At 49.0% G+C, this 19603-nt stretch overlaps 1 protein-coding gene across 1 annotated transcript in view; it reads right to left on the bottom strand.

Moving 5' to 3' along the window:
* The window catches only part of LOC148041943 (SCY1-like protein 2 A), a 98199-nt gene that overhangs the window by 71513 nt on the left and 7083 nt on the right, over positions 1-19603 (bottom strand). Inside the window, exons 2-4 of the mRNA XM_087684310.1 lie at positions 1998-2102; positions 911-1021; positions 559-741 (exon numbers count right to left, since the gene is read on the bottom strand). Of these exons, the coding sequence (XP_087540436.1) occupies positions 559-741; positions 911-1021; positions 1998-2102 (399 nt within the window). The remainder of the gene's footprint in view (positions 1-558; positions 742-910; positions 1022-1997; positions 2103-19603) is intronic.

The raw sequence follows: 19603 nt of genomic DNA, 5'->3' as shown, positions 1-19603 counted from the left end.
CAACCTCATCAAGTTACCATTGGAAACACAAGAAGTAACTCTTGACTGCACTCATGCACTCATGCACTCCTGTGGAGTCACAACATCAGCATCCAAAGGTTGGGCACGCCATACCCAGATCCAAGAAAGATTGCATTTCGATCTCAATCTCCACCCCAACATGTGTTCAATAAGAGGACCTTCATACCAACCTCTCAGCCGACGTGGAAAACTTGGTACTAGAAAATAGCCTTGTAGACTCTCACTATTGTTTCTTTCTTTACGATAATCACTTCATTTGGTCTCAACGAGCCTACTTGGCCTCAGTAGATATCCCATCCACCAGTATTACTCCATAACTGTTTATCAATATTTATGACAGATCACCGAAACCCAAGCCTCAAATTCCTTTTACCATAATTCACAGCAAAACCACAAATGCCAATAAAGTAGCTTACAGTAACTATACAGGTACATGTGCAAAAGCAAAGCATCCTCCCCTCCACCCCCAAGAACCTTACCCCCCCCCCCCCCCCGGCCAAAAAACAAAACCCAACACTGCACACACCCATCACTTACAGTTCTCAAGTTATTTTTAGCGTCAATGATAGGATGGCCAGAAAGCAAATGATATGCAACACATCCAAGGCTGTATATATCTGAGGAAGTCTGAGCAAAAGATGTTCCGCTCCTAGTCAACTCAGGAGCTGTATAATTCAGAGGGGGTTGCAGTGGCAGAAGTACGTCATCTGTGTCGTATTCCTGACAAATTATAACCCATTCAGTAATAATTAAAAAGACCATGAGACCCATAATTTATGAAACAAAAAGTATCACCAACATTATACCCGGCAAGAAAAACTTGATACTAAGTTGCTAATCAAAAGCAAAAATAAAGCTTTTAGCAGGTGCAAAGAGCAGCAGCTCTTACTGGATAATGAAATGCTGGTCCACCAGGCACATCGGTAGCAGTTTGATCCAAACTTGCAGAGAAACTGAATCCAGCAAGTTTCCAGGCACCAGACAAGGTTATAAAAATCGTCTGAAAACAAAAGCATACAATTTTGCAAACTTTAGTTATTACAATTCAAATGAAACAATTTAACGAGTATGATGACAATGAACGTAAAAATCTTTCGTCAAACATAAGACAATGAACAAAAGACTCTTTTGTCAAAAATAAGATAATGAACAGAGGACCACTGTAAAAACCAGATAAGATTTAAGTAAGACTCTTTTGTCAAAACTAAGACAATGAACATAAAAAATAAGACAATGAGCAGAGGTCTAGATTTTGAGGTGCCTACTTATCCCCTTCAACTCCAACATTATCCACAATATGAACAATCACTTACAATCTGTGTTGGAATCAAAAGGTTAGTTTGATATCCAGTATTTAATTGAGCTCTAAATTGATCATACAAGAGATCTCAACCATGACAATCAAGCACAATCTGAATCCCCGCAACTACAATATGATGTAAATCTAATCATCAACATGATTTCAAACCACAATCAGTTTATTAAGTACAAAGTTGCCACCATGGCCACATGTGAGGTGGCTTGGTTGTAAAATCTGTTGAGTAATTTGGGTGAGCAGATGGGTGGATCAATTGTCATATTTTGCGGTGGAGCAGCATGAAGTTAACAGGGAACCCAATGTTTCATGCTAGGACAAAAAAAAAAGTGGCATTTTAAACTTATTCAACAATTGATTTCCCAACCATTTCGATGCTATATTATGCATTCTCTATATATGGACTCAAGTCTTCACACATGCATCTTCAATTTCACAACTAATAGCCAGCCTAAAGCCCACAGATCAGAAATAGGGTACATTCATGAAGGGTCAAAGAACCCATCTTCCCAATTGGAGAACTACAGAGGCATACAAACTCATCTAATTAGCCTACCCTTATTTTATCAAAACAACTCCATCAACTTAGCAACCAAGGTGACACATTGGAGACTTTATATATTTGACAGCCAAGACAGCATCTAAGTCTAGATAGATTTACCTCGGGACTTATAGCACGATGAATAAGCCGTGCATTATTGTGCAAAAAACTCAAAGACTCTGCAAGTTGCAACAGTCCATGCTTAATCTCCAATTGCCCCATCTCCTGTACAAACATAGCATAAATTTCAATACACAGTTCTTGATTTGAACCATATAAACTGCAGCAAAAATTTTATGTAGACCAAATCCCAAAAACATGAAGACACATATTAAATAGAATGAGAATATCATCAGTCCCAAACTTATTGTAAAGATGGTGAACCTGCATTTGCTTAACTATAAAAACAAAACCCCATTTTTGGAAGGATCCACATCTATAAATAGGAGGCTACCTAGCCACTCAATTCATCCCTTTACTGCGAGTTGCATAAATCTTCTATGCCCTCTCCAACTGTTGGAACCCTATTTTCAGCCTTCAGCCCTCTTCCATCAGCTATACAGCTCTTGCCGACTACAAAACACTCTCTTCAGCACTTGGCACTCTATTCCCAGCTAACGCCCTGCTGCCCGGAGCCCTCAGACATTTGCATTTGCAGCCTGGCTGCCATTGCCAGCTGTTGATGTCATTTTCTCTCTCCTACTGCCCACATTTTCAGCAACTCCAAGCCACCCTGCATCAGCACACACCTCCTCAACTGTCGCCCAGCCTCCAACTGATGCCAGTAGCTGATAATAAGCTTGAGTCATTTTCTCTCTCCTATTGCCTACATTTTCAACAATTGCCGCTGTCAAAAGATGACGTACCAGCGAGACAGTAGGGTTTGCAAGGAGGAACACGGAGTGAACTCGGCAAACATGGAGAAGAGAAGAGAAGAGAGAAGAAACTCTAATGAATGGAATGATGAAGTTCTGAATCATGGAGTGAATGTGATACAAGGGAACAAGGGTGTTGTAGCACAAGGAAAATGATGAAGACAGTCACGAACCACGAACCACAATGTCCTCCTGAAGGGGTGTGAGGGTAGTGGAGAGGCTAGAGAGAAGAGGTGACGGACTGAATGAATCAGCCGTGAGGAATGAATGAGAGAGTGGCCTATAAATAGGCACAGTCAGTCTAGGATGGTGCCCCTTTTTGGGGCTGCAAACCCTAAACGTAAACCCTAAATGCAAAACGCAGAAACGCAAAAAATGCAAACTGTGGGTGAAGGTTTTCTCAACACCCAAAAGGGAACAAGAGAAGAGTGAGGTGGAGATGCAATGCTACATGCTAAAGAATGCGCATGCAACAGGTGCCACTTGAACAGGGTCCGTCGTGGGAAAATTGTTCACTTGCCCAAGTGCCCTAGTACAAAGATGATGAAAACATGCAATGCATAGGAGGAATGTCGGACTTTGTGTGGTGCCGAGAACCATAAGGATATGCTCGTACTCGATCTCGGGAGGTGGCTCCATGCTAACCAAGTGACCAAGGCAAGAAGAGAAGAGGAGGAAGAAGATGTAGAGGATCCCTAAGATCCAAGATTTCCACTGGAAAGGGAACCTGCAGTAAAGACCAGTAGACAAAGTGAACTAGAGAACCCGAAACACAACCTCGGGAGAGAAGCCACTAGCTTCGTGCATCCATGCTTGAAGAAATACGAAGGTCTCATCACCAAGTCGTGGCTAAACCTCTGAGGTCCCGATCTAGGTGGTACTTGAAGATCCTGGGTATCAATAGAAGAGATGACTGGTTGAAGACAGCCACCCCAAGAAAGTAGAGGATGGTGGAAGAACTTCATGTGAAGTAGATTCCCCCTCTGAGGTGGGAGGTGGAGGGGCCCTCGCTGAAGTCGAAGAAGAAGTAGATGCCCCCTCTGAGGGCAAAGAAATAACATCCCCCTCTGAATCTCCCTCTGAAGAAGATGGGAAATCAAAAAACTCATGAATCACGGACTTTGAAATGTCTGATGACGAAGGAAGTGCCGCCAGTCGTGCCGAAGAAGGTATCTGGGGTGCCGAAGAGCTCCTAGAGGTAGCCTCTCGAACCTGAGTAGTCGAGGGTGGGGAAGGGTGGGGCTCAGAATGAGTAAGAGGTGGGCAATAGTCGCTGTCTCTCAATGAAGCAGACTGGGTAGCCGAAGAAGGAGTCGAGCAACCACTGTCTCTCGAAGGAGCAGACTGACGAGAAAATGGTATCAAACAATCACTGTCTCTCGATAGAGCGAACTGCAAATCCGTAGGTCGTGGAAGCCACTGTACGTGAAAATAAGTGGGAGAAGACTGTCGTTGGCGTTGTGACGATCTCCAGTGTCAAGAATCGCGTGGTGGAGGGACTTGCTCAAAATGCTGCGCCGAACACACATAGAATGCACAAGGAGAAGCTCACTCAAGAGACAAGAAGAGAGATGGAGGCCAAAACGTTTTCTTGCTGGTTTCTTCTTCTTTTTCCACACCCTTTACAATGTACACAAAGTATAGATAAGATGCAACATAAAGGAAAGTGGCCTACTAAGTCAAAGAATGCATAACCGACTACACTAGTCGATTAGCGCTATAACTATGCCAGTTATATAGGTGTAACAACCTGAATATAATAAGTAATGAGTCAGTGGCCATGTGAGAGTCATAATGACCACCGACGTGCTAAGTGTAGACGTATGGACCCATCTAACCAGGCGGTCCATCATTAATGTCCGCACGTGTTGAGCTTGTCATCTCAACACTCCCCCTCAAGCTCAACTGTATCTATGTAACTCCAAGTAAGCTTCGAAACTTTTGAAGCTTCTCTGTACCCAATGCCTTCGAGAAGATGTTAGCTATCCGATCCTGTGTGCTGACATACACCAAGTCAATCTCACCTGCTAATACCTTCTCTCTCACAAAGTGATAGTATACCTCAATATGTTTTGTCCTGGCATGGAACACAGGGTTCCTAGCCAACTGTATACTGCTCATGTTGTCACAATAAATAACAACTGGACCTTCCACCTGCACATCTAAATCAGCCAATAACTTTTGCAGCCATACTATCTCACATGCTGCAACAGCAGCACCTCTATACTCAGCCTCCTCTGTACTCGACAAAGCAACTGTAGATTGCTTTTTGCTGCTCCAAGTAACTGCTACACTACCAAGAGAAAACATATATCCGCTGGTGGATCTTCTATCAGACATACTACCAGCCCAATTTGCATCTGTGTATCCAAACACTTGTACATCTGTACCTGCTTCATAGAAAATTCCATTATGTAATGTGGACTTCACATATCTCAATATGCGTCTGACTGCATCCAAATGTGGCTTTCTAGGTACTTGCATAAACTGACTCACAAGACCAACAACGTAGCTCAAGTCTGGCCTTGTAACGGTCATGTAGATCAAACTCCCCACTATCCTCCTAAACATAGTAGGGTCTTCTATCTCATCCCCAACATCAGCACTCAACTTTACATTCTGCTCCAACGGGACTGAAAGTGGTTTGCATGCTGTCATACCATACTTGGACAACATATCCAAGCCATACTGTCTTTGAAATAGCCATATACCATCATCACATCTGATCACCTCAATGCCAAGGAAGTACCTTAGCTCACCTAAATCCTTCATCTCAAACTTCTTTTTCAAAAAGTCCTTGACTTCAACAATCCCACTATCACTATCACCTGTAATAATCAAGTCATCCACATAGATGACTATGATGACCAAACCTGCATCTCCCTTTCTCACATAAAGTGAGTGATTAACATCAGAAACATAAAAGCCAATATTGACAAGATACTCTCTGATCTTGTCAGACCATACTCTAGGTGCTTGCTTGAGTCCATAGAGCGCCTTCTTCAATTTGCACACATACGTGGGATGCTCTAAATCTTCATAACCTGCTGACTGATCCATATACACTTCTTCCTGTAAATCACCATGCAAGAAGGCATTCTTCACATCCATTTGCTGCAACCTCCAACCTTTGGCTGCTGCCAAAGCAATCACACATCTGACAGTTGCCATCCTAGCAACTGGACTGAAGGTTTCTTCATAATCTATGTCATATGTCTGGGCATAGCCTTTTGCAACCAGCCTAGCTTTGTACCTACTAATAGAACCATCTGCATTGTGCTTAATCTTATAAACCCACTTACATCCAATAGCTTTCTTGCCCTTCGGCAATGATACTAGATCCCAAGTCTTATTGGCCTCTAATGCAACCATCTCCTCATCCATTGCTGCATCCCAATGAGTATGACCAACAGCATCCTCAAAACAAGTGGGCTCAACATCCTCAACTAGTTTTACCATATAAGCATAATGGTGAGCTGCATAACCTTGCTTGAGTTGAATCTTTCGTGCCTTTGTATTTACGGAAAACATACTTTTAAGTATGATCCAAGCTGCATATGAATTCTCTACATTTTTAATATGTCCCAGCATATTATTGTCAATTACTGCAGACAGCCAATGCATGACCTTTTTGTCTTTTGCATTTCATTCCTTTTGTGCCTTTGTCTCTTCTGCAGTTGGAGAATCACTCACCTCCGACTCCTTTTCTTCACCTGAAACAAACTCGTAGAGGCCTTTTCCAATAAGGAAGTTCGTAACACAGAACTTCCATGAAGGGTAGTTATTCTTGTCGAGCTTCTCAATGATGGGGTTTCCACTGTTCTCTGCCATTATCACAAAACTAATACCAAACAGCAAGCAAATCTTCTGCAACCCTCGACCTGTAGTGCATAGCAATACACCAGACAGCCTTTTACACTGTCTGCTCAACAATACATGCAATCTGCAACCAGTTTGCAGATAAACCTTGTGTTTATTCGCTGATAAACACCTTTGAACATACAGATCTGAAATTTGTAACCTATGCACGTGTATACAGCAGACACAACTAAAATTGCAGGGTATCTCGAACTGCTGTCCGCAACCTTACGGCTCTAAAACGGGACCTGAAACGGCCTCAGATGCCCAAAATAAGTACGGGAAAGCCCTAAAGGGTTCATCTGCAGAATACACAGCGCTCTTTGCGCGCCTCCATAGACACTATCCAAGAGAGAGAGTGAAAGGATGGGAGAGCTTCTTACACGTGGCTTGCTTACTCGAACCTTGCTTCTTCTCCTTCACTTCAGCCTTCGAAATCAGCCTCTCTCAGTGGCGCAGCTCTGATACCATGTCAAGAATCGTGTGATGGGGGGACTTGCTCAAGATACTGCGCCAAACACACACAGAATGCACAAGGAGAAGCTCACTCAAGAGGCAAGAAAAGAGATGGAGGCCAAAACGTTTTCTTGCTGAGAAAGTGGCCTACGAAGTCAAACAATGCATAACCGACTACGCTAGTCGACTGGCGCTATAACTATGCCAGCTAAATAGGTGTAACAACCTGAATATAATAAGTAATGAGTCAGTGGCCATGTGAGAGTCATAATGACCACCGACGTGCTAAGTGTAGACGTGTGGACCCATCTAACCAGGCGGTCCGTCATTAATGTCTGCACGTGTTGAGCTTATCATCTCAACATCCAGGAGATCGTAGAGCCAATCGATCCTCCATGTGCTCAAAAGGACTTAGTGCGCATTGGATGCGTCTTATTGCCTTGAGCATAGTACTCTAATAGCTGATGTAGAACGATCTCTATGGCCCAGAAAGGAGAGGTGGCACAAGGAGTGCCTGGTGAAAGACACATATACTCCGGGGAGTAGGGAGCAAAGGTCGAAGTCGGCAAGCATCGGTGGTGTGTCTGATGATGCCACAATAGGAGCACCCAATAGTTTGGACATCTGTTGATAAAGAAGCCATGGATACAAGTGTGCCTTGCTGAAGAAGGAAGAGGTCAGCCACCATGAACCACGAACCACAATGTCTACCTCAAGGGGTGTGAGGGTAGTGTGAAGCACGAACCGCAATGTCCACCTCAAGGGGTGGGAGGGTAGTGGAAGGGCTGGAAGTGAGTTGCCAATGGGAGGAGGATGCGACCAGCAGTAACAGGTTGCAACCAGTAGAAAAACGCAGGTGAGGAGAGAGAAATACTAAAAACGAAGGCAAGACAGCTTGCAGGAGAGAGAAAGACTAAAAACGCAGGAAAAACAGTCTACAACATAGAGAAAGACTAAAAACGTAGGCAGTAGGAAGAGAAAGACTAAAAACGCAAGCAGGACAACCTGCAGGAGAGAGAAAGACTAAAAACGCAAAAAAAAACAGTAGTAACAATCAGTATGCTGAAAACAGCTCCGAACAGTGTGTGGTAGGCTGGAAATAGGCGCCAGACTGTTGTAGACAGCAGTGGCCAGCTTGGACTGTGATGTCCTCTGCATCCGGGGTGTGGGCAGCAAGCTGAAATACCTGAAATATGCAAAAACGAGATTGTTTTCTGAATTCGAGAGTGATCAACAACAGTCACTTTGCTGACACAGCTGCAAACTGCGAGTGTAAGGCTAGAAACAGGTGCTAGACTGTAGGTGACAGCAAGGGACAGCTAAGACTGCAATGTCCTCCGCGAAAGGGGTGTGGGCAGCAAGCTGAAAACACCTGGAATCTGCAAAAACGAGATTTTGATGCAGCAGAAGAAGAAGAGAAGTGGATGCCGAGCCCGCCATCGGTCTTTGCCTTCACTGGAGTGGAGGATCTTTGCTGCTGTTTGAGCATATCCAACTCTGATGCCATGTCAAAAGATGACATACCAGCGAGACAGTAGGGTTTGAAGGGAGGAACACAGAGTGAACTCGACAAACATGGAGAAGAGAAGAGAAGAGAGAAGAAACTCTGATGAATGGAATGATGAAGTTCTGAATCATGGAGTGAATGTGATACAAGGGAACAAGGGTGATGTAGCACAAGGAAGATGAAGACAGCCACAAACCACGAACCACAATGTCCTCTTGAAGGGGTGTGAGGGTGGTGGAGAGGCTAGAGAGAAGACGTGATGGACTGAATGAATCAGCCGCGAGGAATGAATGAGAGAGTGGCCTATAAATAGGCACAGTCAGTCTAGGATGGCGCCCCTTTTTGGGGCTGCAAACCCTAAACGCAAACCCTGAACACAAAACGCAAAAACGCAAAAAACACAAATTGCGGATGAAGCGTTTCTCAATAGCCGCTCTATTCCTAGCTAATGCCCTGCTGGCTGGAGTCCTCAGACATTTGTGTTTGCAGCCTGGCTACCATCGCCAGCTGTTGATGTCATTTTCTCTCTCCTACTGCCTGTGTTTTCAGCAACTCCAAGCCACCCTGCATCAGCACACACCTCCTCAACTGTCACCCAGCCTCGAACTGATGCTTATACCCAGTAATAAGCTTGAGTCATTTTCTCTCTCCTATTGCCTGCATCTTCAACTGTAGGCTGCCTGCATCAATCCCTTCTATGCAAAGTGTCTTATCTGTCACTGCATTAGTTTAAGAAAGATTTGAAGCTACTCACGCCCGTCACGTCACAAGCGCCCTCCCCCCTGCCACGTCTGATCGCGCCCGCAAGTTTCTTCGCGCTAACGTAGCTGCCCCCCCGTCTCGACGGCTCACGATAGCCTGCGCCCCGCCGCCCGCCCCCCCCCCCCCCAACCAATGGCTTCAGCCGCCGTCTTCGCCTACTCCACCCTCCCCGCCATTCCGTCCCCCCCCCCCCCCTTGCTAGCCCGACCCCCTCCCGCCCTGCTGCCCCCGCCATACCTACCCCCCACCCGTCCTGCTGCCCCTACCATACACCCGCCCGTCATGCTGCCCCCGCCTTACCTGCCCCTCACCCACGCCCTGCTATCCCCTCACCCGCCCTGCTAGTCCCCCCCTCCCCCGGCACCCTGCCTTGGTCCGGGATCTCCATCCCATCCGCGGTATCCAACAAAACCCCCCCCCCCACAAACTGCCAAAAACAGCAGCCCTCCCCCCCTCACCATTGTTCCTTCCACCCTCCAAGTTGCTCCCTCCCCTGCAGCAACTTTCCCCCTCAAGTAGCATCGCGACGTGATTGGTAGTTTCCTCAGAAGGGTCGTGCAATGGAAACCTCTGGTCAGACGCCAACGCACTCAACAAGTGCCCCCCAGTCAAACACCTTGCGTGTTGTCCTCTCTGAGGAGCAGCTCTTAGCCGTCCGAGCTAAGGAGCTGGAGCTAAAGGAAACAGCGATTTATGGCAGGTAGTAGGATAATCCCCAGCCAGACCCCAGCTTCGGGACTGGCTTCACTCCACGCTGTGCATCGGCACAACACAGATCGTGGAGGCGGTCCTAATGGGCCAAGGGATTTTCATGGTCAGGCTCAGCTCGGCAAACGCAGCTCGCGAGTTGCTTGCCAGTTCACCATATGCGTCCACGAAGGGGGTCATATACATGGTCCCTTGGTACAGTGGCTTTACTGTGGAGGCATTTACACTCCACAACAGGTTTCTTCGGCGCCCCGTCACCCTTCTTTTCCCCGGCCTGGCGATAGAGTATCACCAGTTAGTGGAAGACTTTGGACGGCTCTTCGGCACTATCCTTCCCGCGTCCTTCGCAGATGCAGTGACAACTACAAGAGTCCCACAAGAATATCCCACAGTTCCTAGAGATTGAGGCGGGCGAGCACTCCTTTAGGCAGCAGGTCATTGTGACGGGGCAGCCAGGGCAGTGCCTACGCTGCCACGACTTTGGGCATCAAGTAACAGGTTGCACGCGTTTCGGAGCCAAGGTGACTCCGCTGACAAGCCCGCAGGTGGACACTGATGGCTTCACACGGGTCCAGAGACGACAGAGAGGGAGACAGCAGGGGGACGCAGCCAGCGTCTCAGACCCAGCCTCGGCAGCAGGGAGCAGGTGGGCGTGCGACGCCCCCTCGGTAGAGCACTCCACAGCCTCCCCTGCCCGCCCCACCCGGCAAGACCACAACCCCCCCACATCCACCACCCGCGCCACAGACTACCTCTCCTGAGTCCCCACAGCCCCCACACCCACCTCCCTCCACATCCCATGCCCCTCCCCCACTAACCCTGGCCCAGAGCCCCCCATTTCCAGGGCCACCAACCTCCCCCCACACCCGCCATGTACCTCTATCCATCCCACCATCCCTCGATCATCCTCCCCCCCACCACCCCCCGTACCGAGCACCCCCCCTGATCCGCACCTGGTTCAAGCAACCCCCCCCCCAAACCCACCCCCCTCCTCCCACAGGAGGTGATGAGCCACACACACCTACATCCTCTTCGCACCAACAGTCCTCCCCCTCCCATACAGTCACCAGCTCATCCACCCTTGCCGCCTGTCACACTTTCCCGAGACAAGCACACATGCGGCCACAGGAGTTCTTCCGCAGTGGCCCATGGTCCTACTTGAGAGTTGCGGAGCGCGGAGAGTTCCCACTACCTCTAGAGGTGGGGATCTTTGTGGTTCATAAGTCAAGGAGAGGCAAGGTCCATCTACTAGCACCACCGAATGGACCAAACTACGCCTTTTCTCTTCAATCCTCTCACTCAGGGGAGTGGACGACGACACAGATAGAGGAAGAGTTGAAGAGTCAGGTGGCGGACCACACCTCCCAGTGGATGGGAGAAGGACTAGCATTGTTTACATAGTAGTGGCCTGGTTGCATGATGGATATTAACTCGTGGGCTGGTGCCAAGGTCCCTCACCTGAGCATTATCTTTTGAGCCCCTCCACAGTGGAGAGCTCCGAGGGATGTGATTGAGTGTCCCCTGGCACAAGCGGCCTGTTTCTACCAATGCACAAAGTCTGGACTCTCAGCATGGCTGATAGATGCATTGATAGTACCACTTGGAACTTCTATCACCCCTATGGTCCGACCGAGGGCCACCATAGGGGATTGAAGTTCGCCGTCCATACCTCGGCAAAGTGTACCTGCATGCCTCATAACTCCTCATCTTTATCAACAACCTCCACACCGAACAGATGCCTGTTCGGTCAGTCACAGGTTTCCCCATGAGCTTACACCTTGCATCTTGGAATGTGAATAGTCTCCACTATAGTGGGGCACGTGGTTCTAGGAAATTGATTGTTCGGCAGGAGTTACAGCCTGCCCTTGCCGAACGAATCGACATCTTACTTCTACAGGAGCACAAGCTCACCCCCACCCAGGCCCAGCGGGTAGGGAAGGTACTCCCAGGCAGCTCGCACACTTATCGGGAGCACGCCATAGGTGCCCACGGCACGAGTGGAGGCGTATGCACCTCTATTGGTCTGAGTCTTACCGCTTGTGTACGAGACCACGGGACGATAGTGGGAGGGAGGATGCTATGGATCAGATTGGATATTGGGTACTCGTGCCTTGGAGTCCTTAATATCTATGCCCCTAGGGAGGTTAGGGCACGCAACAAGTTTTGGGTGGAGATCGCGGAAGGACTCCCAGAGGTGGACTCCTGGATTGTTGGAGGAGATTTCAACAACCTGGAGGCTTTGGAGGACCATCAGGGCAGAGGGAGAAATGACCAGGGCATGGCCGGGGAGGAGCAGGAGGCATGGAAGGTCTTTCTACTGGCAGTAGGAGCACGCGATGCTTGGAGAGACCCTGCCTTCCACAGGAAGGAGAGGTCGCTGGACTTCTCTTGGGGATACAGCCGGCTAGGTGGAGTCCTGCTGGAGCGGTTGGACAAGTTTTATGTGGGAGAGTGGAAAGGCTCTCGGGGAGGCCAGATTGGGCAGTTGGCGAGCACCACGTTGTCCAATCATTGCCCGATTCTCCTAACACTTGATCCCCCAACATCTGCCCTAGATACACGATCTTATCGGATCCCTGACTCGATCTATAGGAGGGAGGAGGTGATGAGATAGATAGGCAGATTTGAACCAGAGAGTGGGGCAGGAGGGACCATATCGCAAAGAAGGTTGCAGAGGTCCTAGCTGAGTCGAGCAGAATCTACCAAGAGGCAGCCATACAGGCCAGGCAGAAGAGCTGGGAGGAGGAGAGAGCACTCCGGCGGGACCTTGCAGCCACGCAGAGATTATTACAGGAGGCACCAAGGGATCCCACTCTCCACGCACAGGAGGTGCGTGCGCGAGCAACCATTGCTGGCCTAGAGGACAGGTGCTCAGAGTTCTCTTTCCACACCTCAACAGCTTTCTGGGCGCGGAAGGGGGACACAATGTGCAGGGAGTTTTTCCAGGTGCACCAGCCTCGCACCTCAGGAGAGCAGATACGCAGCCTCCGAGATCAGTATGGGAGGACCCGTTCTAGCCCAGACGAGGTGATGGAGATTGCCACCGACTACTACAGTCGCCTCTTCCAGCAGGAGACAGCCTCAGCTAGAGGACAACGATGTAGACAGCAGGTCTAGGATAACATTACGTCCCTCGTCACAAAGAAGATGGGACACTCCCTCCTAGTCCCCCTTCACAAAGAAGGAGCTAGAGGAGGCTTTCCATACACACGACGGGCAGAAATGCACGGGAGAGGATGGCCTTTCTAAGGCTTTCTTCACTACCTTTTGGGAAGTAGTAAAGGACCCCCTACTGATGGCCTTTTAGGAGATTTTTACTTCAGGAGAGATGCCAAGGAGTCTTTCGGCAGGCCTTATCAGTCTTCTCCCAAAGGGGGAGACCGGTTGGAGCTTTCCCAATGGAGACCGATCACCTTATTGTCAGTGGCCTATAAGGCATTGGCAAAGATGATTGGTAGGCGACTACGCCCCTTGCTTCTAGACATCATCCATGACACACAGACAGGCTTTGTCCAGGATAGGAGCATCCTGGACAATGTATTTACCTTCTTTGAGGCAACAAAGTGGGCCTAGCACAGTGGGCAGAGATTGGCCATACTACCCTTAGATTTTGAGAAAGCCTATAACAGGGTGGCCTGGGATTTCCTAGAGGGCATCATGGTGAGGTTGGACTTCCCCCACGCTTGGATTTCCGGGGTCTCCGCACTTTACAAATCTGCCACCAGCAGGGTTCTCATAGGAGGGAGATGAGGGGAGGAGTTTCAGTTGGAGAGATCCATCCGACAGGGCTGCCCCCTGGCCCCATACTTATTCCTTCTCTTTGCAAAGGCGATGTCTCACTTCCTCAGGTCACGTGTGAGCGGATTACGTGGCCTCCGACTTCCAGTAAGAGAGGAGACCAAGTTGTTAGACTCAGAGTATGCAGATGATACAACACTCTACATAGAGGACGACGAGTTGATGCTGGGGAGAGTGAGGTTGGCTCTTGAGGTGTTCTGTTCTGCAGCGGGAGCAAAAATCAACTGGCGAAAGTCGGTTGGTTTCCTCATAGACTCGGACTCTAGTATGGAGTGGGGCATCCACCTGGGATTTAGATGGGTGAGCAAAGGACAGACTGTCCGGTACCTAGGGTTCCAGGTGGAACTCGACATCACTCCCGCCCAACAGTTCCTTCCAATCCTCAATTCTATTCGAAGGAAGCTGATCTACTAGAGCACGGCTCGCCTCTCACTAGCCGGCCGAGCCTTGGTGGTTAACCAGGTCCTCCTAGCGACGGCCTGGTACATCGCCTCGTGTTGGTACTTCTCCTCCTCCTGCGTAATGTAGCTTCACTGCCTAGTGCGGAATTTCCTTTGGTCCGAGTCAGACGGCTCCAAGGATTCCAAGGCCAAGGTGGCCTGGGCGACCATCATATGACATCGGTCAGAGGGAGGGCTTGGGATCATAGACCCAGAGTATCAAAGTATGGCCCTCCAGGGCACGCTAGTTGTCCGCGGCCTCACACCGGGAGGGCAGACCTGGAAGGTCCTATTGTAGGAGGGTCTTCAGGACTGTAGACCGAGGCTTGGTGGTGAGTGGAGGCCGTCCTTGAGATGGATCTTCACGTCAGCCCAGATCACCCCCCTAGATCACCCTTCCTACGCAGCTTGCTCCGCATGTGACAAGGCCTCTGTAAGGCCCTAATCCAGAGCCCCCCAGGCTGCCAGGAGGAGATAGACCGTCAGCCGGTGATTTGGAACCCCAAGGTCAGGGACCGAGAAGGGCACAAATTGGCGAGTGCCCCCACATCCACTGGGCTAGTTGGGAGGCTGGACCGGCTCGTACCATCAGGACATGGCGGGAGGTGTACAGGATGGCGAATGAGGAGGTGCTAAAGCAAGTATCAGGTTGCCAGCGAGGAGTGGAGCTGAGGAGAAGGGAGATAGACGCAACAATATCTTAGGAGTGGCTTGCTCCCCCAATATGAAAGCCGATAGAGCACGGGGAGGTATGGGCCGCTAGGTTTTCACCAGTAGGCATCCCCCTACAGGTGGCAAGAAGAGTGGGTGGCGCTCCACCTGGGACCTTTTTCACAGTGCAGGAGGGGGGGCGTCTGGCTCTTGACATAGGGTAACAGGACGAGGGAATAGCTGTCCTTTCATGGAAGAGAATCTGGGTGGTTGGCCTTCAGGGGAAGACATAGCGGCTGGACCCTTTGGTCTTTTGGCAGCAGCTCAGGGAGTGGCGCCTCTGGATCTAGGAAAGAAGGCGACTTGATGAGCTGGAGTGGGATCCCGGAGAGTGGCTTTGGCCATCCACTGTGGTCGCTAAGAAGCCACCAAGGCTCCTGGAGTACAACGCCAGGATTGGCAAACACGTACTGATGCAGGAGGATATGGATTGGGCGTCGTCACGTAGCAGGCATTGGGCGGAGCACAGCATCACAGAGCCGTTCCGACAGACCTTCCGGCGCTGCCTATGGGATAGCTGGAGGCCAAGGAGGGTATCGTATTTTTTATGACTGGTGGCACATGGAGGCTTGGCGGTGGGAAGCTCGCTTGCCCAGATGCAGAAGGAGGGAGTTTGTAAGTGCTGCACACAACAATCTATGGAAACCCCAAAGCACAGCCTTTGGTTGTGTGAGGCGGCACAGCTCGTGTGGAGAGGAGTATGCCGTATCCTTCGCCGCATAGCACCCAGCCTTGGATGTATCTCTTGGGGAGCTTTCTCTTGGCAGGCGGTCAGCCAGGGCCGTCACCTTCTGTATGAGGCCGGGATGCAGGATACGATATTCATTATCGAGGCAAAGTCATGCGCAATGGTGGGTTTAGATGCTCTACCCATCTGCCAGATACTGGAGCCCACAACAGACCACTCTGAGGTATGGGAAATCATAGGGAGTCTTACTAGTTGGCATATCTGGAAGGCGCAGTGTCAGGTGGCTTTCGCCAGAGAGAGACTTTCAGTACAAGCGACCTTAGCAGAGCTCTGGACCTCCATCATCCACTCCCTTCGAGGCCGATGGGATCAGGTGCAGGGCGAGTCCAAGGCTCGTCAAGAGCTCCGATGTCATTTCATGCGCACTTGGGGCGGCGAGGACCTGTTCTTCGTGATGCAGGCAGGCAGCCCTAGATGGCGATACACCCCCCCTCCATGGCTTCTTGTCCCCCATCCCCCCGAGACCGGCTTGAGAAGCTTGTATATATGATGTATCTGTGACTTTCATCAGCTCCAGCTTGGTCTGTTGAGCATGAGTACTCCGTTGTAATAGGGTTTTTTTGAGTAATATAATCAGCCACATTTTACACGAAAAAAGAAAAAAAGGCTGCCTGCATCAGCACACACCTCCTCAGCTGTCACCCAGCCTCCAACTACTGCCGGTGATCAGCTACCTCCATCTTCAAGTGGTTACAATGCTGTATTTACCAGATTCAGCTTCCACACTGCTGCATTTTGGTTTCCAGCCGGCTGCCCTTCCACATTCAGCTCTGACTGGTGGTTACAGACCTCAAGATCCATCTCCAAGGAATATCACTCTCCGAATACTCCCATTGCTCTGCCTCTAAGCATCTTGTACATTCTCTCCTTCATTTACAGAATTGATTCATTCACTTCAGAGTTCCCTTTCTTCTCTACTTGTGTTTAGCATTTTTTGTGTTCTTGTCTGAGTTCTTATGTTTTAGTCATGTTCACACATTATGTGTTTTCTTAGTGCAAGCACCCTAGTATCGCTTCACACTGAGTAAAAAGCACACATTACATAGTGCAAAGTCTATAAAAAATGGACAGCAGCACACCAATAAGCATATGTTGCCAAAAGCTTGTTGCAGCTTTACCTTGAGGCTCTTCAATCAGAGCTAACCTTAGTTGTGGCTCAACCAAGTTTAGTAGAGCATTGCTTGTTGCTAAAGAGGGGATTAGTGCTCCTGCTCCTTAAAAATCTGCTCCAATAACTAGTGGTCGCTCCATGACCTACTATGATAAATATATTTATCACTGCGTATTTGTACAGTTGGGTATAAATGCCAACTCCAGCATTGAGTATCCTACTTTTTGCACAACTACGGGTACACAAAAAAGAACTCGGTTATGGCAGCAGCAATCACATGTTGCTTTAGGTCATCTATAACATGTCACTGTATTTTGTTTGGTATGCAAAGTACGAGGCACATTTTGCTTACTTTGAACCCTTTCCCATGCTTGAGATGCATCACTAATGTGGATCTCTTGGGATGGCTATGGGCATAAGTCTTCTGAAGCAGTTAGTGTTATGGATATAAGTCTTGTAAAGCAGCCATTGTGGGTGATTGGGACATCTGCTGGAGCATTGTGTTACATCCTTGTGGACATTCGGATGAGCGGTAGTAGCATTGGTCACAATGTTCATAAAGTGACATAGTGCTAGGGGAGCATTGTGTTACATCATTGGACATTCAGATGAACAATAGTAGCATTGGTCACAATGGTCATAAAGTGACATAGTGCGAGGGGCACTTTGGGGTTAGGGTAGTTGAGTCCTATTTATAGCACTGGAGGCGCTATTGTGCATATCATTGTGTGATCACCGCTCTTGGACTCTTGGCCCGTAGGCTGACACATCTGCACACTAGGACAATATGGGTTGGTAGTATAAGAGGCAAGCTCTTGCAACGTGGTAGTGACCCAATATGAGGGATATGAGCCTCTCTATGAGCAAGTCCCTCACCCATGGTGTTGAGTCATGAAAAAAGGGTGTTGATACCTCCTCCCTCACCCACAACCAAGTCCCTCTTGCGCCCCGTCTACTTTATACACTCTCTTGCAATATAGTATTCAGCCACTAAGAAGGGCCCTTGTTTTTTAGCCCTTAATCACTTGTTGTGCTCTCTACCGTGTCATAATATGCTTTCGTATGTCATTGGGACTGCAGAGTGTTGGGTGATACCTCATGAGGCTGCTTTGTACTCTCTCTTTCAATACAGTATTCAGCCCCCAAGAAGGGCCCTTGTTTTTTAGCCCTGAATCACTTGTTGTGCTCTCTACCATGTCGTGATATGCTTTCGTATGTCGTTGGGACTGCCGAGTGTTGGGTGACACCTCATGAGGCATGTTCCACGAGGCAGGTCACCCCTGCCCAAAGACAGACCCATGGCGGGTTCATCGCACTTGGTATTAGAGCAAACTCCTCGCCGGGTGTGCGTGAGCCCCCAGGAGACCAAGCCTGGACTTAAGAAAACGGCCCCTGTGAGAAAGTCACATGCTGCAAAGCTGAAAGCCGAGATCAAGGGGATATATGCTGAAAAAAGGTAGCTCCTCGTAGATCACATGTGCATGGAGATGCATCTAAGAGGCTATTGGCAAAACAAGGTGGATCTGATCAAAGGCAATGAAAAGCCCCTTGTCATGGTGATGTCGAAACTAGACCAGAGCATGGAATGGGTCCAAAGTGAACTTAGGCTGACCTGAAAACTATGAATGCTCAAATTGAGAAATGGTGTGACCAACTCATTGAAGTGGGCGACTGGGACACCCTGGAACATGAAAGCACCCTCACGAGAGGACTTGCCAAGGACAATGGTGTGGAGATTGTGGCCGGTGCCATGCCGAGCCGCGAGACTCAGAAGGCATATCAGCCTCGTCCAACTCAAGAGCAAGTTACCATGTCGAACCGGACTTCCCCCATGGAACTAACAAGGCGTGCTACCCCCTACCACACTAAGCCAAGTTGGAGCTCTAGTGACGGCTACTCTAGCTACTCCAACTACTCTAAAGACGACTCTATGGTGTCAAGTGATGATGAAGACGGACCTAGTGCCCCTACCATTTCTATTGAGGCCAAAGGGCCATGGTGATGAAACATTGGGTTGAGGCCCAAGCTAAAGCCGATATGCTGCACACAGAGCCAAGTTCGAGCTTGCATGGAGGTGACTCCCCTATGGCATGGAGTCGGGTTCGAACTCTCGTGGCCACTTCTCTAATGACACTGCCAGTTCGCCCCAACCTTCAAGCGGAGGCCAGGCACGTGGTTATGAGGTCCATGTTACAACTCTTACTCTTGATGCGGAGGGGGAACAAGACTCCTTGAGCCAAGAGGATAAAGAAACAGCCTACCCCGACACAATCACCACCGAACTCCTTAAGCTAGGAGAATAAAGAAACGGCCATCTATCATGATGTGGATACCCATGCAAACTCCTTGTGCCGAGAGTATAAAGAAGTAGTCCCACCCTATGACATGGATATCCCTTGTGAAGACACCTTGCACCAAGAGGATAACGAAACGAGCAACCAATGATGGATACCTAGCAAGCTCCTTGAGCCAAGAGGATAAACAAACGGCCATCTTTCATGAGATCACTATGCACATTGCAGGGATGAAGAACTCCCTGAGCCAAGAGGATAAAGAAACAGCCACCTGCCGTGCTAAACCAAATCAAAGTTGCACAATAGAAAACTCGCAAAGCCACTAGTATAAAGAAACAGCCAACCCCCATCCAAATGATGGATGTCCAGCAATCTCCTTGTGCTAGGAAAATAAAGGAACAACCAATGTAGCAGAAAAGAAAAAAGAAACCAAAGTGAACTCCAGAAAGAGAAAGAAG

This window comes from Lygodium microphyllum, chromosome 1 (assembly GCF_053477565.2).
Source record: "Lygodium microphyllum isolate KBCC chromosome 1, Lygodium_microphyllum_v1.1.10, whole genome shotgun sequence".
NCBI classification, from domain to species: Eukaryota; Viridiplantae; Streptophyta; class Polypodiopsida; order Schizaeales; family Lygodiaceae; genus Lygodium; species Lygodium microphyllum.
Note: the sequence above shows the minus strand (reverse complement) of the source record. Positions and strands in the feature narration are given on the sequence as shown.